General features: G+C 43.1%; 1 protein-coding gene across 1 annotated transcript; it reads left to right on the forward strand.

Annotated features, from left to right (window-relative positions):
- The first annotated feature begins 9,502 nt into the window (after positions 1-9,502).
- Positions 9,503-15,511, forward strand: LOC123144816 (trafficking protein particle complex subunit 2). Its single transcript, XM_044564059.1, has 6 exons — positions 9,503-9,666; positions 12,029-12,111; positions 12,971-13,056; positions 13,178-13,239; positions 14,211-14,296; positions 14,690-15,511. The coding sequence occupies exons 2-6, from the start codon at positions 12,031-12,033 to the stop codon at positions 14,780-14,782; spliced, it is 408 nt and encodes a 135-aa protein (XP_044419994.1). The 5' UTR covers positions 9,503-9,666; positions 12,029-12,030; the 3' UTR covers positions 14,783-15,511.
- The last annotated feature ends 629 nt before the right edge of the window (positions 15,512-16,140 follow it).

A 16,140-nucleotide genomic window follows, 5' to 3' on the forward strand; every position in this document is an offset into this window, starting at 1 on the left:
GATGAAGTGGCCCAGACCGACATTACATGACCGCGTTCATGAGACTGGTTCTACCGCCGTGCTTCGCACACAGGTGGCTAGTGGGTGTCTGTTTCTCCAACTTTAGTTGAATCGAGTGTGACTACGCCCGGTCCTTGTTGAAGGTTAAAACAACACACTTGACGAAAAATCGTTGTGGTTTTGATGCGTAGGTAAGAATGGTTCTTGCTAGAAGCCCGTAGCAGCCACGTAAAACTTGCAACAACAAAGTAGAGGACGTCTAAATTGTTTTTGTAGGGCTTGCTATGATGTGATATGGTCAAGACGTGATGATATATAATTTGTTGTATGAGATGATCATGTTTCGTAACAGTTATCGGCAACTGGCAGGAGCCATATGGTTGTCGCTTTATTGTACGAAATGCAATCGCCATGTAATTGCTTTACTTTATCACTAAGCGGTAGCGATAGTCGTAGAAGCAATAGTTGGCGAGACGACAACGATGCTTCGATGGAGATCAAGGTGTCAAGCCGGTGACGATGGTGATCATGACGGTGCTTTGGAGATGGAGATCAAAGTCACAAGATGATGATGGCCATATCATATCACTTATTTGATTGCATGTGATGTTTATCTTTTTATGCATCTTATTTTGCTTAGCACGGCAGTAGCATTATAAGATGATCTCTCACTAAATTTCAAGGTACAGGTGTTCTCCCTGAGTATGCACCATTGCGACAGTTCGTCGTGCCGAGACACCACGTGATGATCGAGTGTGATAAGCTCTACGTTCACATACAACGGGTGCAAGCCAGTTTTGCACACGCAGAATACTCGTGTTAAACTTGACGAGCCTAGCATATGCAGATATGGCCTCGGAACACTGAGACCGAAAGGTCAAGCGTGAATCATATGGTAGATATGATCAACATAGTGATGTTCACCATTGGAAACTACTCCATCTAACGTGATGATCGGACATGGTTTAGTTGATATGGATCACGTGATCATTTAGATGACTAGAGGGATGTCTATCTAAGTGGGAGTTCTTAAGTAATATGATTAATTGAACTTTAATTTATCATGAACTTAGTCCTGATAGTATTTGCATAACTATGTTGTAGATCAATAGGTCGTGATATAGCCCCCGTTTATTTTTGGCATGTTTCTAGAGAAAAACTATGTTGAAAGATGATAGTAGCAATGATGCGGACTAGGTCCGTGATATGAGGATTATCCTCATTGCTGCACAGAAGAATTATGTCAGACCTATTGCAGGAGCAGATGCAGACCTTATGAACGTTTGGCAAGCTCGGTATGGTAACTACTTGATAGTTTAGTGCACCGTGCTTTACGGCTTAGAACTGGGACTTCAAAAATGTTTTGAACGACATGGAGCATATGAGATGTTCCAAGAGTTGAAATTTGTATTTCAGACTCATGCCCGAATTAAGGGGTATGAGACCTCTGACAAGTACTTTGCCTACAAGATGGAGGAGAATAGCTCAGCTAGTGAGCATGTGCTCCGAATGTCTGAGTACTGCAATTGCTTGAGTCAAGTGGGAGATAATCTTCCAAATAAGATAGTGATTGACAGAGTTCTCTAGTCACTATCACCAAGCTACTAGAACTTCGTGATGAACTATAATATGCTAGGGATAACGAAAATGATTCCCAAAGCTCTTCGCGATGCTGGAATCGGCGAAGGTAGAAATCAAAGACAAAGCATCAAGTGTTGATGGTTGACAAGACCACTAGTTTCAAGTAAAAGGGTAAGGGAAAGAAAGGGAACTTCAAGAAGAATGGAAAGCAAGTTGCCACTCCCATGAAGAAGCCCAAAGCTAGACCCAAACCTGAAACTGAGTGCTTCTACTGCAAAGGAAATGGTCACTGGAAGCGAAACTGCCCCAAATACTTGGGGGATAAGAAGGATGGCAAAGTGAACAAAAGTATACATGTTATTGATGTGTACTTTACTAGTGTTCATAGTAGCCCCTGGGTATTTGATATTGGTTCAGTTGCTATGATTAGTAACTCGAAAACAGGAGTTACAAAATGAACAAAGACTAGTTAAGGGCAAGGTGACGATGTGTGTTGGAAGTGATTCCAAGGTTGATAAGATCACCATCGCACACTCCCTTTACCTTCGGGATTAGTGATGAACCTAAAATAAATGTTATTTTGTGTTTGCGTTGAGAATAATATGATTGGATCATGTTTATTGCAATATGGTTATTTATTTAAGTCAAAGAATAATTGTTATTCTGTTTACATGAATAAAACCTTCTGTGGTCATACACCCAAGGTGAATGGTTTATTGAATCTCTATCGTAGTGATACACATATTCATAATATTGATGCCAAAAGATGCAAAGTTGATAATGATAGTGCAACATATTTGTGGCACTGCCGTTTAGGTCATATTGGTGTAAAGCGCATGAAGAAACTCCATACTGATGGGCTTTTGGAATCACTTGATTATGAATCACTTGATGCTTGCGAACCATGCCTCATGGGCAAGATGACTAAGACTCTGTCCTCCAGAACAATGGAGCGAGCAACTGACTTATTGGAAATAATACATACTGATGTATGCGATCCGATGAGTGTTGAGGCTCGCGACGGGTATCGTTATTTTCTGACCTTCACAGATGATTTGAGCAGATATGGGTATATCTACTTGATGAAACATAAGTCTGAAACATTTGAAAAGTTCAAAGAATTTCAGAGTGAAGTGGAAAGTCATCATAACAAGAAAATAAAGTTTCTACGATCTGATCGTGGAAGTGAATATTTGAGTTACGAGTTTGGACTTCATTTGAAACAATGTGGAATAGTTTCGCAACTCACGCCACCTGGAACACCACAGCGTAATGGTGTGTCCGAACATCGTAACCGTGCTTTATTAGATATGGTGTGATCTATGATGTCCCTTACCGATTTAGCGCTATCGTTTTGGGGTTATGCATTAGGGACAGCTGCATTCACTTTAAATTGGGCACCATCTAAATCCGATGAGACGACACCGTATGAACTGTGGTTTAGCAAGAAACCTAAGCTGTCGTTTCTTAAAGTTTGGGGCTGCGATGCTTATGTGAAAAAGCTTCAACCTGATAAGCTCGAACCCAAATCGGAGAAATGTGTCTTCATAGGATACCCAAAGGAGACTGTTGGGTACACCTTCTATCATAGATCCGAAGGCAAGATATTCGTTGCTAAGAATGGATCCTTGCTAGAGAAGGAGTTTCTCTCGAAAGAAGTGAGTGGGAGGAAAGTAGAGCTTGATGAGGTAATTGTACCTGCTCTCTTATTGGAAAGTAGTTCATCATAGAAATCAGTTCCAGTGATTCCTACACCAATTAGTGAGGAAGCTAATGATGATAATCATGAAACTTCTGATCAAGTTACTACCGAACCTCGTAGGTCAACCAGAGTAAGATCCGCACCAGAGTGATACGGTAATCCTATTCTGGAGGTCATGTTACTTGACCATGAAGAACCTACGAACTATGAGGAAGCGATGATGAGCCCAGATTCCGCGAAATGGCTTAAGGCCATGAAATCTGAGATGGGATCCATGTATGAGTACAAAGTATGGACTTTGGTTGACTTGCCCGATGATCGGCAAGCCATAGAGAATAAATGGATCTTCAAGAGGAAGAGAGACGTTGATGGTAGTGTTACTATGTACAAATCTCGAATTGTCGCAAAAAGGTTTTCGACAAGTTCAAGGTGATGACTACGATAAGATTTTCTCACTCGTAGCGATGCTTAAGTCTGTCCGAATCATGTTAGCAATTTCCACATTTTATGAAATCTGGCAAATGGATGTCGAAACTACATTCTTTAATGGATTTCTTAAAGAAGAGTTGTATATGATGCAACAAGAAGGTTTTGTCAATCCTAAAGGTGCTAACAAAGTGTGCAAGCTCCTGTGATCCATCTATGGACTGGTGCAAGCATCTCGGAGTTGGAATATATGCTTTGATAAAGTGATCAAAGCATATGGTTTTATATATACTTGTAGTGAAGCTTGTATTTACAAGAAAGTGAGTGGGAGCACTACAACATTTCTGATAAGTATAGGTGAATGACATATTGTTGATCAGAAATAATGTAGAATTTTCTGGAAAGCATAAACAAGTGTTTGAAAGGAGTTTTTCAAAGAAAGACCTCGGTGAAGCTGCTTACATATTGAGCATCAAGATCTATAGAGATAGATCAAGACGCTTGATAAAAATTTTCAATGAGTACATACCTTGACAAGTTTTTGAAGAAATTCAAAATGGAACAGTCAAAGAAGGAGTTCTTGCCTGTGTTGCAAGGTGTGAAGTTGAGTAAAGACTCAAAATCCGACCACGGCAGAAAATAGAAAGAGAATGAAAAGTCATTCCCCATGCCTCAGTCATAGGTTCTATAAAGTATGCTATGCTGTGTACCAGACCTATTGTGTACCTCACCATGAGTTTGGCAAGAGGGTACAATACTGATCCAAGAGTGAATCACTGGACAGCGGTCAAAATCATCCTTAGTAAAATAAGAAATGTTTCTCAGTTATGGAGGTGACAAAGAGTTCGTCGTAAAAAGTTACGTCGATGCTTTGACACCAATCTGGACGACTCTAAGTCTCGATCTAGATACATATTGGAAGTGGGAGCAATTAGCTAGAGTAGCTCCATGCAGAGTATTGTAGACATAGAAATTTGCAAAATACATACGGATCTGAATGTTGCAGACCCGTAGACTAAAATTCCTCTCACAGGCAAAACATGATCATACCTTATTACTCTTGGGTGTTAATCACATAGCAATGTGAACTAGATTATTGACTCTAGTAAACCTTTTTGAGTGTAGGCTACATGGCGATGTGAACTATGGGTATTAATCACATAAAGATGTGAACTATTAGTGTTAAATCACATGGCGATGTGAACTAGATTATTGACTCTAGTGCAAGTGGGAGACTGAAGGAAATATGCCCTAGAGGCAATAATAAATTTGTTATTTATATTTCCTTATATCATGATAAATGTTTATTATTCATGCTAGAATTGTATTAACCGGAAACTTAGTACATGTGTGAATACATAGACAAACAGAGTGTCCCTAGTATGCCTCTACTTGATAGCTTGTTTATCAAAGATGGTTATGCTTCCTAGCTATAGACATGTGTTGTCATTTGATGAACGAGATCACATCATTAGAGAATGATGTGATGGACAAGACCCATCCGTTAGCTTAGCACTATGATCGTTTAGTTTGTTGCTATTGATTTCATCATGACTTATACATGTTCCTCTGACTATGAGATTATGCAACTACCGAATACCGGAGGAACACTTACTGTGCTATCAAACGTCACAACGTAACTGGGTGATTATAAAGATGCTCTACAAGTGTCTCCGATGGTGTTTGTTGAGTTGGCATAGATCGAGATTAGGATTTGTCACTCCGATTGTCGGAGAGGTATCTCTGGGCCCTCTCGGTAATGCACATCACTATAAGCCTTGCAAGCAATGTGACTAATGAGTTAGTTGCGGGATGATGCATTACGGAACGAGTAAAGAGACTTACCGGTAACGAGATTGAACTAGGTATGGTGATACCAATGGTCGAATCTCGGGCAAGTAACATATCGATGACAAAGGGAACAACGTATGTTGTTATGCAGTTTGACAATAAAGATCTTCGTAGAATATGTAGGAGCCAATATCAGCATCCAGGTTCCCCTATTGGTTATTGACCGGAGAGGTGTCTCGGTCATGTCTACATAGTTCTCGAACCCGTAGGGTCCGCACGCTTAACGTTCGATGACGATTTGTATTATGAGTTATGTGATTTGATGTACCGAAGTTTGTTCGGAGTCCCGAATTTGATCACGGACATGACGAGGAGTCTCGAAATGGTCGAGAGGTAAAGATTCATATATTGGAAGGTTGCATTCGGACATCGGAATGGTTCCGAGTGATTCGGGCATTTTTCCGGAGTACCGGGAGGTTACCGGAACCCCCCCCCCCCCCCGGGGGAAAGATATGGGCCTTATGGGCCATAGGAGAGAGAAGTAACCAGCCCACAAGGGGCTGGTGCGGCCCCCACAAGGGAGGAGGCCGAATTGGACTTGGGAAGGGGGCGCCACCCCCTTTCCTTCTCCTACTCCCTCTCCTTCCCTTTTTCCCCCTCCGGTAGAAGGAAAAAAGGGGTGGGGCCGAATCCTACTAGGACTGGAGTCCTAGTAGGACTCCGCTCTCCCTGGCGCGCCCCTTGTTGGACGGCCTCCTCCTCCCCTCCTTTATATACGGGGGCAGGGGGCACCCAAAGACACACAAGTTGATCTTTAGCCGTGTGCGGTGCCCCCTCCACAGTTTTACACCTCGGTCATATCGTCGTAGTGCTTAGGCGAAGCCCTGCGCCGGTAACTTCATCATCACCGTCACCACGCCGTCGTGCTGACGGAACTCTCCCTCGGCCTCAGCTGAATCTAGAGTTCGAGGGACGTCACCGAGCTGAACGTGTGCAGATCGCGGAGGTGCCGTGCGTTTGGTACTTGATCGGTTGGATCGTGAAGACGTTCGACTACATCAACCACGTTACTTAACGCTTCCGCTTTCGGTCTACGAGGGTACGTGGACACACTCTCCCCGCTCATTGCTATGCTTCACCTAGATAGATCTTGCGTGATCGTAGGAAAATTTTGAAATACTACGTTCCCCAACAAATAACTCCCGGGTTAACTAAGTTGCACAATACACTATACGCCATAATGTCCTTCCTACAATGAACCAATAAACATAGCTCAGATAAGATATGCTTGAGTTGTGCATGAACTGAAAGGATGAAACATAGCTTCAACATTTTATATAAAAAATAAAAGAAAGCCAAGTGGATCTCTTTGTCAGGAATGAAAAAAAGATGCTTCTCAAGGATGAAGAAGAAGATTGATTGTGTCCACAAAGAAAGAGATAGTACCATTTTCTTGTTTATTGCTCAATCGATCAAGGCATCCAACTTTAAAGTAAATGGCAGTATCAATAATCAGATTACAAACATTCGGTATAGCCAGAGAAGAAGTGTCGTTCATTTTTTTTTCTTTTGAGGAAAATATACCTTGACGTCCCAGATCTAGGAAGCGTTATAATGGAGTGCGAGATAAAAAATGTGTTGAAAAAAAAAAAATCTAATTTTCTTGTTTCTACATAGCAGGAAGCATGATCGAGTAGTGATGAATACAAAGAAAAAAATGCCTTCATCACACATATAGATACATGTCAGTTTTGATGCAAGTAATATTGGTGCTAGTTTGCAAGTAATTTGTATTCATGAAGTAAGTTAAACACAACTAACATTTCAAAGAAAGAATAACAAGTTATTTGGAGAAAGAGCCTACGGACAATTGTAGAATAATGTTTAGTCCTTAATAAGTTTTCAAGTAACAAACCAATGTGTATATAACTTCTATTAACATGTTGCTGCATATCATGATGATAAGAATCCTGCTGATTCATGAACCCAATTCCGACTTTTTCCTTACCTGCTCTTGATTTCTCCTTTCCCACCTTCAAGTGTGAAAAATCGTCAACCAGGGTTTGCGGCAACCCGACGCGTCCATCGATCGGGATCCTAGCTAGCGCCAGCGGCTCCCTCCATCATCGCCGCTGTCCGGAGAAGGACGCGGACACAGCCGGCGCGATCATCGGCCGCGACGAGGCGGACAAACCCGGCAACTCTCGCCTTGCATTCTCCGCCGCCGCACATGACCACCACACACGACTAAAGCTAGCTAGGGTTCGTCATCGACGAGAGAAGAGATTGATCTAGTCTAGATAGATGGATCTTTGCTCCAGCGGTTCTGGTGTGGCAGGCGGTGACGGTGAACCCTAGAAGATGAGACATGACCAAGCGAGGGGTCGTGCGACTTGGTTTTTGATGGGTGGAAAAACCAAGCGGTAGATGGTGGAGGTGGGACGAAAAAACCAGACAAAATTAAACCCTAAAGACGAAGCTACCAAGTCCCACTCTAAGAGTAGAGATAGTCACTAGTGCTTAGAAAAATCACGGTTTATTTAATGCATTGCGCATTGTGCACAAGGCCTAAGAGCGTCTCCAGCAGACCTCGTATAAGTGGTCAAACCAGTAATTTTTTTGCGTTTTACAGTTTTGGGTGAAAAAAGTGTCCAGAACAGAAACCGTAAAAATGGTCCAACCCGTAAAATTTTAAGGGCCACCGCAAATGCACACCCGAAACCCTTATCTTTGGAGGTTGGAAGGTCGAATCTAGGAGGCCCCGTATACCGGTCAAACCTCGTTGGAGCAAACACGCCGCCGCGGAGTTTGCCGGAATCCGCCCTAAACTCACCGGAATTCATCACCGCACACCGGAAAAGGCCGCTAGGTGCCGCAATCGATCGCCGCCTGTTCGAATCGGATGAGCTTGACATAGCCGTGGCCTTCCATGACCTCAGCCTGGCCGCCAGAATCCTCCCGACGCGGCAGGCAAAGGGGCACGACTCGGCTGGCAATAGAGCAAGGCGCGGACGGCGAAGGCGACGGGGCGTGGCCGGCCGACAGGGGCGGGGTGCGGCCGACGGGCGACTGGGCGCGGCCGACGTGCGACGCGACATGGCCTGCGGGCGATGGGGCGCGGCCGACGGGGTTGGACGCGACCGGCGTGGCCGGCGCGGCCGGCTGGGGGAAGGGGCGGCAGCGGCCAGACTAGAGGAAGGAGCTCTTTATTCCAGTTTTACAGTTTGTTTTACAGTATCTGTTCGGCCGCAACTAAAATGAACTCTTAAAATGCACTTTTTCCAACCCGTATCCCAGTTTTGCAGTTTGCGATTTAAAGGGGTCTGCTAGAGATGCTCTAACAGATCCCACAAACCGGGCCATTAGGTATAATAATGGCTGATTTGCGGGATGTATCCCGTAAACCCGTCCCGAACAGATCCTCCGGCCGTCCTTTTTTTTATGGGACCCCGAATGCGTGAGTCCATTTCCTCTATATCTACGAGATTTCGCTCGGTGGAGGCTCCCCTTTCCTTTGGCGGGAGGCTCGATTTCGGTCAATTCTGACCACCGCCACCCCATGCGAGCTCCCGCACGTCGCCGCCGCCGCCCGCGAGCTGGCTAGCTACTGCTACTGTCGCCACCGCGAGCTAGCTAGCTAGCTAGCATCCGCTGCGTAGCGAGCGAGTTAGCTGTCGTCGCCGCCGCAAGCTAGTTGCTGCTGCCTGCTCGTCGCGTCTGTCCCTGTGGTCCTTGTCTTGCTCCACGACGGCACTGTCATCGGCAAGACACACGCTCCTCCTCTGTCCTTGACGAGATTCTCGTGGTGGAAGAAGTCGAGACGGATGCAATTATAATTTAACTGGCTGACGTTTTTAGATGGTTTGTGCATTTTTACCGGGACAATGAAATATTTCACAGGATCTATTCTGCCGGAATAAAAATCACACTGTAGAAATGTAAAAAAATGTTTTGCGGTATCATTTAGACCGATATTTGCGGGATTGGGTGTACGGGGATGCTCTAAGGGCCAAAACTACTCGTCCGACACCTCCTTCCCCATCTAAAAAAGACCTTCTTGCCCGTCTTCCTCCAAGCTAGGGTTTCCTCTGCTGACCTCCGTCGTGCTTCCGGCCGCTACTTGCATCTCTCCGCCCTCCAATCATTCCACTCCTCTAGCCTATGAGGTAAGTTTAACGGGATTCTCTGACCAATCTGAGCGCGGTGGTCCTATCAATCCGGTCTTTGCTTCCCTGTCAATTTTGTTGTTCATTTGCGGCGTTGAGGATTCACGTGATTTTTCGTTATGCGATTTCGATCCCAAACAATTCCGAGTGCTATTACTTGTAAAGCCCCCTTCGATTTATGAATGGCGCATAGATCAGAATTCCAACTGCAGCGTGTCTACAGTGTCTTGATTACATCCTGATGGTGCATAAAGACATGTTCAGTAGTTTAGATAACCCCGTCTGTTGCAATCACCTCTAGACAGCATTAAAGACTCCCCGTACAACAGTCTGTCTATTTTCTATCTGCAACCCCCCAAAATTAGGAACTGAAAATAAACCTTGCACAGTCTGGCCGCCACCGCTCCTCCACCCTGTCGACGATGTGAGCACAGTCACAGTCCAGCGCAATGCTCATCTGATGACAAGGTGTGTGTTAGACGAGTAGTCAAAGCTACGTCCGTAGGCACCACCGCCCTACACGCTACGGCGCTCTGCCTAGCCAACAGGTTGAACATTGACGACGAGAAGGAGCATCGATCATGCTCTCGCTGGCTCGCTGCTATCCATCTAACAACGCTGGGTCTGCTAGGCATCATTGATGTCCTCCACGGCTTGGCAAGGTGGTTTCTCTAATGGAAATAGGAGGGGAAACCCTCTTTTGCTAAAAAAAGAAAAACCGGCTTGGCAAGGCCTTGCACAACGAGGTCATAGGGCTGATGCTCTGTAGCAGAACATGTGCTCGCCGGCATCCATGGCAGATGCTCCTCGGCCGGCTAGTGGTGCCTCGGTGTCGATCCAAGCAGCGCAATGCCGTGCAGGTCTCGCCGGAGTAGGCAGCATAAAAAAGGAAAAGAAATCACCATGTTGGAGCACAGGATACGACGGTTCGACGGAGGAGATAAATGGCTATTGGTAAGGAGCGATTTTTTTTATATCAACTGTCTGATGAATTATAGACACCCTCCTCCTCTCTCTTCATTCTCTCCCCTCCACCTAGATAAAAATCCCATGTGGCATGCGTTACAGACGGCTGAGTCGATGCTGTTGTACATTTTCCTAAGAAACAACATAAGTAGTCAACTTAGATTCAAGTACAAATTTTTTAATCACAAGGACTTGGCTGTTTTCCAAACCACCTACCCCACAACATAAGGGGGCAAATTCACCACCCTGTAGAAATAGTGATCGCAATATCTACGGACAAATCCAACCAAACACGCTCTCGCATGCAACATCCCCACCAATCCTGTAATGCAGCCAACCCAGAAACATTTTCACTCAGCCATGACCAACTGAAACGGGCGAGGGATGACCAAACATCCCTTACTGGCATGCACTCAGCTAGGCTCAAATTAGCCAGGATGGGGGTTACGTTAGCCATGTAGACTTTATGTTTCCCAAAATCGCCGGTCTGGTTTGTTAGCTGACAATCTTGATCTCTAGCATTCCCAATCCCAGAGACAGTGTAAAGTCGGAAGTCATTGGCAGCCAATTTTAGCCATCCATCAACTCGTAGATCCCTTCAACTAGTGAATGCATCCTGGTGTTCACCAATTTTAGCTCTCTTCGTGCAGGCAACCAAAAAGACGTGTAGTCGCCCAGAAGTGTGCACTAGTGTCGTCACCGGTTGTATGATTGGGGAATTTTCACCTGACAGATTAGTTAAAGAATAACGCCTTGTCATTCTTACTAAGTTGGCAATTAAAAGTGTACTGCATAGTTTTACCAAAAAAATGTTATTTTGTTTTAAGAAGACGACTGTGCTATGTTGGATGCTAGGCAGCTAAGGGTATTTATGGTATTTATTTTTACCAAAAAATATTATTTTAAAAAATTTAAGAGTATTTATGGTCAAAATTCCAATTTTCTATCATTTCATACAAATAGGTGTCCTTCCCTGATTTTTGCTTTAGCTTTAGCTCTATTGATGCTTGTAGCTTTGTACTTGCAAACTACATAAGCCAAATGTTTCGTGGATAGAATGAATTGAATTGTCTAAACCCTGTAATGTTCTTACTTACTTGGCATGTATATTGTATCATATATCTGATATTAGCTAAGTGAATGCTCTGATATTTATCTTGCTGCTACTTACTATTATGACACACTTCAACTGTTTGGCTGTTCCTGGTTCTTAATGTCTTGATGTATAATAGTATCATGGTGAGGTAGGTTGTTTTACTCATGTCTCATGCTTATGTGATTTTCAAATATTTGAAAAATGAATTTGCTTTAGCTGTGTAGTCATGACATTTGTGTTTCAGTGTCTGCGACAATTTTAAACTACTTTCAGATAAACAAATTGCAATTTTCCTGTCAGATATGGCGAGCACAGCATGCTTTGTGATTGTCAGTAAGAATGATATCCCAATCTATGATGCTGAAGTTGGATCCGCTCCAAAAGTATGATTCGTTCAGTTTATTCCCTTTAGTAATTAATGTATATTCTACTCCACTTCTTACATTTGTGGTATTTTTATACGTGCCTTTGTTAAATATTCATTGTAGTTTTGTTCCCATATTCCTTTGCTACTGATGGAATCCACGATGCACGTAATCTTGTATCTGGAAGTAGATCATGTATTAATGTGCACATGTATTGTTCATTACAGTATTATCACTGGTTTGCAACCTTACTTTATGGGACATCTACTGTCCATCCCATCTCGAGCAAGAATAAATTGTTCATCTGTATTATAAACATCAAATGTAGCTCTACAGTTATTTTCTAAGATAACCAAATGATGAAAATTTGCAACTCTTGTGATCTTGTCACATTATTTCCCCCCTCATAGAGGCATAACTAGTAACCTCTTCGTCTCGAGACTCGAGGTGGACTCTTAAATTCTATTTTATTGTAGATCCTTAGCAAAAATAATATATTTTTATAATACCTAGGACATGGATGTTATATGAACCAATGATCATGACAAGTCGTTAGTACTAGCAATTGCTTCCTCTTTCATTACTTCCTCCTTTACATACCCCTCTACCTCTGACAATCTTATTAATCAAATGGTACCTGGTTCATATCTGTAAATTTGTTCGATCATTGACAAGGTTCAAAGAAAGGGTGAGCCATTCACCGTGAATGCTAGAAATGTGAGATAAACTGAGAATGCATGCACCACTTCTCATATTTATATTTTGTATATGATTGACAGTAGAGGCATGCATTGCATTTACCTCTCCCTGTAGGTCATCCTATTAACGTATGTTCAGTCAGTTGTTTCATGATGACCCAATTTACTTCCTCTCGCAGAAAGAAGATCAGGCTTATCAGCATCAGTTCATTTTGCATGCTGCATTAGATGTTGTTCAGGACCTTGCATGGGCCACAAGTGCAATGTGAGTGGTTGTTGATTTGTCATTACCCAGTCAGGTGTATCCAAAGATTCAATGCAGACCCCCTTGTAGTTTTTCTCATTTCTTGCTTCACATAACTATTCCTCTTTTTCGCCATTTTCAGGTTTCTGAAGTCAGTAGATAGATTCAATGATCTTGTGGTGTCTGTTTATGTAACTGCTGGTCATATCCTTTTGAGTGCTTATATGAGGTGTCTTTTTAGAGAGCCGAAATCTTGTGTGATGTCTTGGCAGAAAAAGAATCTAGAAATGCGAGAATTTAGTAATAATTCCTTTGATCAGAATTATCATTATTCTGTCTGTAAACGACTTAAGATATAGCCGTAACAGGTAAATTTGGGGTCTTGTGTATGTCTTTAATTCCTGTGAGAGTGATAACTCATAACCGCGATTGCCCTTGCTACATTTCTTTCAATTTTTCCTCATAGTAGTACTCCCTCCTTTCCGGTTTATAGGGCTTATCTCAAAATTTTAGTTTTTCATTTTAAAAGGCTCAATTTGGTTGTTCCCCATCAGAAGTTCAGATTCCAAGGTGCATTAAATTATTGCATGCATGTATTAAGAGAAAATTGACCAATGCATGTACTTTATGCATGCATGCATGCATGCATTGCAATTAATGCATTGGTAAACATAATTTTTTGAGGAAAACAAGAGCATTAATTGGGTGCTTTTACAAACTACAAAAAGTATTTCACCACTCACCATCTACCTTGGTTGGTGAGATTTCTGAATTGAGCCCTATAAACCGGAAAGGAGGGAGTATTATCTTGACTCCTATATATAAAGAAACAGTTGGTGATGGTGGTGTGTCTGCCATCCGTCATTCTGACCATGCATCTAAAACATCGTGAGGCAAGCTGTGATATTTTTGCAAAGGATATGACCATTCTGCTCCACATTTGCAGAAAACCTCGTAGCCCCCCAGACCATCTCCGTCCCTTCCCTGCCTCATTCAAACAAACAAGAGGAATAAATTTTGCGCGAATCTAACATATTTTGAGTGATATATATATATAGACACACACACACACACAAGATTTTGTTTCAAGTTTGTGAACATCTATTAGTCTATTTTGGATCCACTGTAACACACATGCACTTTGCTAGTTGTTTTCTTAACAGCCAGTTCATCACATACTAGATTTATGTTGCTTCATGACTCACGGAGTGAAGATTGTATAAAAAGCTTCTTTCAGGAAGTTCACGAACTTTACATCAAGGTAAGCTGTTAGCTGTGTAGTGAGAAAGCTACATTTATTTTGATTGCTATTCTAAACTAAGTCAGACATTCATATGAATAGTTTTTAAAAAAATACACGCATAGAAATTCCATCTTTGGATGATGGTGGTATGTTGTTCTCTGTCCATATCCTACTATTTGCACCTGGATGAAAAAACTTGAATAGTGTCGCATGAGCTCTTTTTATACGTGATAGAGCTAACTGGTCCGTCACTTGGTATTGGCCGTTAACTATTTCTGCTAATGACTTGATTCCGTATTGCATAAGCCGCACAAGGATCAGGATGTTGTCATGCATTCCATTCCAGCATTCTTCTTGCTTGTGCGGTCGTGCTAGATTTCTGCTTATATTTCTGCATGTTTTGCCGTGCAGATATTCCTTAATCCACTCTACTTACCTGGTTCTCGTATCACATCCTCCCATTTCAACACCAAGGTCAGGGCTCTTGCAAGGAAATACCTGTAGCAGTGTAGCATACGCTCAGGTGGAAGACCTTGTGAGCTCCACATAAGTGATTTGTTTCGGTGACCCTCTCTTTGATCTGCCTACTTCCGACTATTCAATGGCCAATAGATCCCGAAAATGAGCTAGTACTATGATGTACCAAAATGCTGCTGAATGGAGAGCTTTCTTTGCTTATTTCTGAGGTATTTCCCCTTGGCCTGCTGTATGTTTATTGTGCGTGGCAAATTTATAGAAAGACCTTGCCCCCTGCCAGCGTTTCAGCTATATGTTTATCTCCTTGCTCCTGTCCTGTGCTGTTGTCTAAGATACTCGAATGTCCTGTGAAATTTACGTTGGACATCGATACTGCACCATTATATCTGTAGCCATGGCAGTGAAAGGAGATGGTGCCGCAGTATCATCACGAGCTGTATGAAGCATGGAACCACGCAGCGGCATTAATATTTCAGGACACTGCAACTGACCAGCTGGTAGTAGTACTGTAGCTCCACTAAAAGGACCCCTGCAGAATCTCCGGAGAAAGGTCTTCGGTCATCAGATGAATTCTATTCCTAAATGAATCTGCAGTTATCACTTGGGATTGTACAAGGAAGAGCTGTCACTTGGCTGGAACCTCTTTTTTTTTGGAGAACTTTTTTGTTTCGTGAAGACAAGACTTTGGTTGTGATCATTTAACACAAACGGGTGTTATGTGCCATGAAATTTACGTCACCACATTTGTTTCCGAAAGTACTTTTCTCGCGATTGCCATTTTTTTTATAACATATAATCCACATATCGAAGTAGCTATTGATCAGAGGTTTTCATAACGAAACAAGATGCGCATTGTGTTTTAGCACGGAGAGAATAGCAAACTGCAGGTGCGCGTGCAAAAAGTGCAAGCCGTCTTGTTACGCCTGGCTATTGTCGTAAGCTTCTTCACGTTGTGTGCGCGTGCCGCTCCCCAGTGGAGGTGGAGGCGCAAAGCAGCTGAACCGACAAGAAACTTGCTAGGTATACAATTCTGGCGCACAGAAGAGCTAAGATCGTCCACATCTCGTAGATAACCATGCGTGCGTGCCTAGCTCGCTCGCTCGCTCACTCGTCAATCATCGTCGACAGCCGAGGCGTGCTTAGCTGTTGCCATAAACTTGGCTCTAGCTCGCTCCCATCAATCAATCAATCGTTCGTCGACAGCTGAGCCGTGCAACCGCTATGCGTTATCGAGCTGTCCCGGCGGCCGCGCTATTGAGTCCATCTTTCTGAATCTACTGGTAGCTAGTGCATCAAATCACAAAAAAAAAAGACCAACCCAAGAGCTAACCCTCATTGGCTTTTTTTTATAGAAGAAACTCCGCGAGCACCGTGCGTCCGTGCCG

Source organism: Triticum aestivum, chromosome 6D, assembly GCF_018294505.1.
Source record: "Triticum aestivum cultivar Chinese Spring chromosome 6D, IWGSC CS RefSeq v2.1, whole genome shotgun sequence".
In the NCBI taxonomy this organism is placed as follows: Eukaryota; Viridiplantae; Streptophyta; class Magnoliopsida; order Poales; family Poaceae; genus Triticum; species Triticum aestivum.